At 42.8% G+C, this 6494-nt stretch overlaps 1 protein-coding gene across 4 annotated transcripts in view; it reads right to left on the bottom strand.

Annotated features, from left to right (window-relative positions):
• Cep350 (centrosomal protein 350) overlaps positions 1 to 6494 on the bottom strand; it is a 141077-nt gene that overhangs the window by 6786 nt on the left and 127797 nt on the right. For all 4 annotated transcript variants that reach the window (NM_001427193.1, XM_039091366.2, XM_039091367.2 and 1 more), the window contains 3 exons: positions 6037 to 6441; positions 5768 to 5914; positions 3003 to 3125 (listed from right to left, as the gene is read on the bottom strand). In NM_001427193.1, the coding sequence (NP_001414122.1) occupies positions 3003 to 3125; positions 5768 to 5914; positions 6037 to 6441 (675 nt within the window). The remainder of the gene's footprint in view (positions 1 to 3002; positions 3126 to 5767; positions 5915 to 6036; positions 6442 to 6494) is intronic.

The raw sequence follows: 6494 nt of genomic DNA on the forward strand, positions 1-6494 counted from the left end.
TTTTTGAGTGGGTCTCACTTTGTAGCCCTGGTAGGATTCAAACTCATGGAAATCCTCTTGCCTCCTCAGCTTTCTGAATGCTGGGATTACAGGCAAGCTCAGTTCTTGTTTTTCAAACAATGACTTAGATGGAGGTAGGCATATCAACTGCAGATAACACGATCTAGGAAATATAGTAGTTAACTGCAGAGAAAGAACCAACAAATGCGGTAAGCTGGGATGATGCCAAACTTCACAAGATCAAGGGCTTGTAATGTAGGACTGGGGGTGGGATGACCCAGCAGGGTCTTCAGACTGTGATTCTAGTCACTCCAACAACTACCAAAGTTCCTGAAAGCAAATCCTGGGCTTCTCTCTGAGGCCAGTCTTAGAAGCCCCAGGGGAAGGGAGAATGGGGAGGGAGTCCATCAGGAAGTTCTAATGGCTTGTAATTGAACATCTAAAGTGCAGTTCCTGCTTGGCCTCTCCGGTCTCCTGCTTAGGGCTTTGCATTGCGGCTAACTCTTGCCTTTAGTTCTCCTGCACACTTCTACCTATGCTGGCTGTAATGCTGCAGAACCACTGATGGGTTTGTGGGCGCCCCTAGATAGGCCTACTGGATGGGTACCTCAGCTACCATATTTGATGACTCTCACCCGGCAGAAGCCAGATTTGTTTATCATTCCAACTTCTGAAATGGCAGATATGGTTACATTGGAGGGGACAGCAACCTTGGACAGGCAACTCAGGCCAGGGACTCTGAAAGTAGCAGTTCTAGAAATGGTTTTGGAAGGGGTGCTGGTTTCTCTTCTCCTCCTGACTGTGGGCTACACATGAGTTGGGAACTAAAGCTCTAGTCCAGGCCTTTATCCCTTGTGGTCAACAGCTTTGGGGTTGGGTCTCTAGGTTTTCATGACAGCAATGGGCTTCACCTATCTATCCCCTAGTGTCAGCTCACTCCTAAATGATTTTAGGGTTGTCTCTTTAGAGTTGGGGAATGTTACTGCAAGATGAAATCTACCTATAGGTGGAGACATACCTCTGCCCTCCTCCCTTAAGTTCACTCAGCTGGACAGGTCAAGGACCTGGCTAAGGAAGTGTCTCAAGGAAGGTAGATTGTGTGCTTTTCCTTCCTACAGTCCCTCTCAGCTGCCATGAGGTTTGGCTGCTTCTGCCTGCCTCTCTAGTCCTGGAGCTGACCTCCATGCAGGCTTCTCTCAAACAGCATGGTTTCCCTCTTCTCTTCTCTATACTCATACCCTGGGCAACTATGAGAATTATAGATTGCCTGCCCTGGGGCTGGGCCTGGGAAGGGGGGGGGCAGAGTTCAAATTCTAATAAACTGTCATCAAGCTTTTTAAAAAGGAAGGGGGTGGTGGTGGGGAGATGGCTCAATGTACAAAAATGAGGCTCTGAATTCGGATCACTAGTGGAAGCAGGGCACAGCTGCACACCTGGAAGTCAGGGGACAGCCAGTGCCGTGAATCAGTGAGTGAGCTCTAGCTTCAATCCAACCAGACAGTTTCCAAACGTAAGGGTAGTAGCAATAATGGAAGACACGGATGAGCAGACAAACTGACATTTGCATACATGAGCATACACCATATGTTTAAAAGGAAATCCTAGTATTTGTAATGAAAAATGAATCTAGAAAAATTAGACTAGTAAATACTAACAAAAATGTGGTCTTATTTATATGTGATCTTATTTCTGCATCATAGATATACAAAGAATGAAAGATGTCAGTCAAAGGGTCCCTGTCCAACCAGAGAAGTAAGCAAGCTCTGGGATGAACTGTACAGAAGGATGACTAGAGTAAAAAAATAATGTACTTTATAGTTTGGGCCTGAAGATGGCTCCCAATCACTGCCCTCCCCTTCCACTATTAAGATGTTATCTTCATAAACTTTGATGCCAAAGCCTTACTAACAAAACACAGTAAATGTTTATGTGCTGAACCAGTATAGAAACTACCTGTGCCTGTTTCTTTCATGCATACTTAAAATACTTATCTAAGACATCTTGCTTAACAATTTTGGGTAGCTGTCTCCTACTTTTAAACCATTAGCTGTCTCTTCCTCCATTTTCACTTCAAGCATTCCTCCATGATTTCTTAAAGTTATAAATTTAAATGTAACCATGAAGTTTTCCCCCCTTAAAGTCCTTGCTTCAAAAATAAAGTCATTTAGGATAGACAACACATGGGGTGGGGAGGGGCGTTGTACAGTAGTAATACAGGCCATGCCTCTAATTCCAGCTCTTAGAAGGCCGGGGCAGGATGACTGAGTTAAGAGGCCACCCTGGGCTACTCAGTGAGACCCCGTCCCAAAAACAAAACAAAACAAAAAAAACAAAAGCATAGCACCTTCAATTATGCACTGTACTTAATAATGATAATAAGTAACTATTACTGGTTTGTTTATGTCTTGGCGTATACTTTTTATTATTAGAGTGTACTCCTATTTATAAATAAAAGTTTACTGAAAAATAGTATGCCCTATTAGTCCAGCACCAGCTTCATCCGTCTGATATTTACCTCGTTTCCTAAAAGCATCAAGCGGGCACATCAAGTGGATGACCTTGACGTTCTAGGTTTGTGTGAATACTGTCCTAAGGATACATTTTGAGAGTGTATCCCTACTAAGCAACACACATGCCTGAAAATAAATACATATTTAATTCTCTCAATTAACTCGATCAGGGAGGTAGTTAACACCTTCACTTTGCAGGTCTGACGCTTGGCGGGGTCAGTGCACAGCTGGGCTCCAGGACCCACACTACTCACTCCACTACCTTCATCTCAAGTTCACTCAGGGGCTGGCTTGTCAACGCGTCCACAGATTTCTGTTGGCTAAGTTAAAGTACTTGTTCAACAGAATGAAAGAAAGCCATTCCTCACACGAGGAGAGGAAACGCAGCAGATGAAGGTGTGGGTTCCAGTCTCATGCACTCAGGGTTAATTACATGCACTCCTCCTGTTGGAATCTCTCTGCACTCTGAGTTAGGGTAATGGGAGCACTGACCAGGATGTGATCTACTCGGTCTCTCTTCTTTCGTCCAAACTTCATCATTTTCTGCCAATCTGTTTTGTGGTTTGGCTCCTTCTTAAGACTGAACAGTTTGAGTACCTCAGTTGTTATGAAGTGCTGTTGAAATGAGAGGGATCAGTAAACCACAAGCATATCCACCCAGAGCCACACGTTTACAACTCCAGAGAAGACCTGTGCTCACAGACTACTTCTGGTAGAAGAACATAGTTTTCTTCCACTTAATTCCTCTTACAATAAATATGGAGGGAAGCATCTCAGATTCTATGTACTTAACAATTTTGTTTCTATAGAACATATAAAAGTAAAACCAATGGTATATCTTTAAAGAAAAATCACTTCAGAGTCGAGTTTTTAAAAGAACCACTGTTCTTTTAATAACAAACCTTTTACTTAGGTGCTTATGTGTGCATGTGTAAACATGTTCTCATAGGAGGCCAGAGGAGGGTGCTGGACTCCTTGGGGCTGGAGTTAGTCTGTTGTAAGCCACCCAACATGGGTGGGTGCTGGGAACTGAACTTGAAGAACGAAACACGAGTAGAACACATGCTTACCTGCTCGGCTGTCTCTCCCGCATGTCATTGCTAACTTTAAAGCAGGAAAACCGGTAAAGAAAATGTACCCTGTATCTCTGACCTGGGAGGTGCCCATGAGCAGTTAGGAGCACTACTGTACCAGAAGAGCGCAGGCCTCCATCTCAAACATTATATAAAATACTGACAAGGCTTGGCACAGTTCTGCTGCTCTGTTTGGGTTTTTGAGGCAGAGTATTATTACTTTGTGGCCCAGGCTGGCTTCAAACTCATTGTAATCTTCCTGCCTCATCTAGAGATGCTGAGATTATAGGCATGTGCCACTACGTGCATCTATAACATAGGAATTTAGCTATTAACAATCATCCTTAAAAACCTATTTAAAGTTAAAAATATTAAAAACTTAAATATGCAGTATGTACTCTATACTTCATGTACACACATGTGATATGCAGTATGTGCTCTGTTTCATGTACACACATGATATGAAGCATCTAGTCTATGCTTCATGTACACACATGTGATATGCAGCATCTAGTCTATGCTTCATGTACACACGTGATATGCAGCATCTAGTCTATGCTTCATGTACACACATGTGATATGCAGCATCTAGTCTATGCTTCATGTACACACATGTGATATGCAGCATCTAGTCTATGCTTCATGTACACACATGTGATATGCAGCATCTAGTCTATACTTCATGTACACACATGTGATATGCAGCATCTAGTCTATACTCTATGTATACACATGTGATATGCAGCATCTAGTCTATGCTTCATGTATACACATGATATGCAGCATCTAGTCTATGCTTCATGTACACACATGATATGCAGCATCTAGTCATGCTTCATGTACACACATGTGATATGCAGCATCTAGTCTATGCAGCATCTAGTCTATGCTTCATGTACACACGATATGCAGCATCTAGTCTATGCTTCATGTACACACATGATATGCAGCATCTAGTCATGCTTCATGTACACACATGATATGCAGCATCTAGTCTATGCTTCATGTACACACATGATATGCAGCATCTAGTCATGCTTCATGTACACACATGTGATATGCAGCATCTAGTCTATGCTTCATGTACACACATGATATGCAGTTTGCTGATGACCTTTATGTGTCGTGTTTTATTTTAGCTTGTTATGTTTCTAACAATTTATTGTTTATTACTTTTGAAGGTATTTCAATAAACAATGATCTCAGTGGAGGAGCAAGATACATTTGTAAGTCAGAATCGCTGGACAAGATTCTTAAACTGCTGATGTGAGCCCCATCCTACCACTGTGTCTGTGGACAGGCACATGCTGTACTCAGGAGAGTTACTGACTTGGATGAATGGAGGTATGAACTGTGCAGTGTACTTTGAAAACATTTCTGTGAAGGATTAGATGTACGTAGCTCAGGCTCTGCGGCTGCACGGTCTTTGTCATCTACCTCTCTTCTACTAACTGTGCTGCTAAAGCAGGGAAGCAGGAAACGGAAGCACAAGTATGTCTGGCTGTGGTTCAACAATACTTGATTTGTAAAGGCTATGGCTAGATACAGCCCATGACCCACAGTTAGCCAAACTCAGACCATACATAACATAGCTTATAGATAAATTGGTGTCTGTAAGCACAAAATCTTTTTAGAGGACTTTTTATGATTAAGTAAGTTTGAAAAACTCAACTCCTCCACCTCACTGCTGAAGAATAACCCTGGAGTCAGCAGTATTAACTGCACACTTGAGAGCAGAATTTCAGGCTCCTTCCTCAAAAGCTCCATTTTAAGCACCCCCAATGATTATGTGCATTAACTCTGAGAAGCACTGCTCTGAAAAGGAAACTTCTGTAGTCAGGCCCAGGAGCTCAAGGCTGTTATCTCAGCACTTGGGAGTCTCAAAGTCAAAGGACGGTGAGTCCAAGGTCAGCATAGGCCCGATCTCGAACAACACACGACAAAAACAACAAAAGCAAAACTTGCTGGTGTAAGAAATACATGACCATGCAGGACCCACTATACCATTGTGCACGTCAGACCTGAGTGTCCAGCACCTGATGTTCCCGTTCACATTAACCCTCTACTGTTGACTCTGTGAACTACTACTCATGGTGTACATAAACAAGTGCCCACTTCTATGTCATTTATAGATCTGTATACATACACAGGAAACCAAAGGAGGTGACAGAGTCTGCAGCTTACCTTGATTTCATCAAGGTTATTGGGATTTTTCACACGTCGAAAATAACTAGAATTGATTCTACATGGCTTCATCCAGACAGGCTGATTTAAGTTGGGATCCTCAGCAAATATTTCCTCAAAAATCTCTTTTGTTAAATCAAAAACCGCCTTAACAGAGAGAAAAGAAAAGAAAGAGAAACACAAGAAAAAAGAAACAAAACAACAGTAAGAAATTGGCCCGGAACCCACATTTCAGACACTGGGTAAGGAACTGGTGGTGCCTTTGTTACCTGTTTGTAGACTCTTCGACTCGTGTTTCCTATGTCTAGCCCTTTACTGGCACAGCCGAGGAACTTGGCGGGAATACTGAAGCCATGAAGGTCCTGACCTAGCTCTTTCCATTTCCAAAGCTCCTCTGCGGCATTATGCACAAGGCTTTCGACCTCCTCTGCCGTATGGGGAACTACCGATAAGGTCTCACATGGCTTCTGGGGTACTCGCTTAGGTTCTGCCATTAGAGGTACGATTGTTTCTTCTGCCTTATTCTTTTGGATCTTGTGAGAAGAGCTTAAACCAAAATCTTCATCAAACCAGTCTTGATCATCTAATGTGTTCAGGAACTCTCGGCTGATCTCAAGTTCAGCAAGTCTCTTAGCTAGCTCTTCTTGCCCACTGGCACCAAACACTGGGCTCTCCTATAGAAAGACACATGCAAATAAAGGACCATTTAGTGACCTCACCTTACTTA

Source organism: Rattus norvegicus, chromosome 13 (genome assembly GCF_036323735.1).
Source record: "Rattus norvegicus strain BN/NHsdMcwi chromosome 13, GRCr8, whole genome shotgun sequence".
Classification (NCBI taxonomy): Eukaryota; Metazoa; Chordata; class Mammalia; order Rodentia; family Muridae; genus Rattus; species Rattus norvegicus.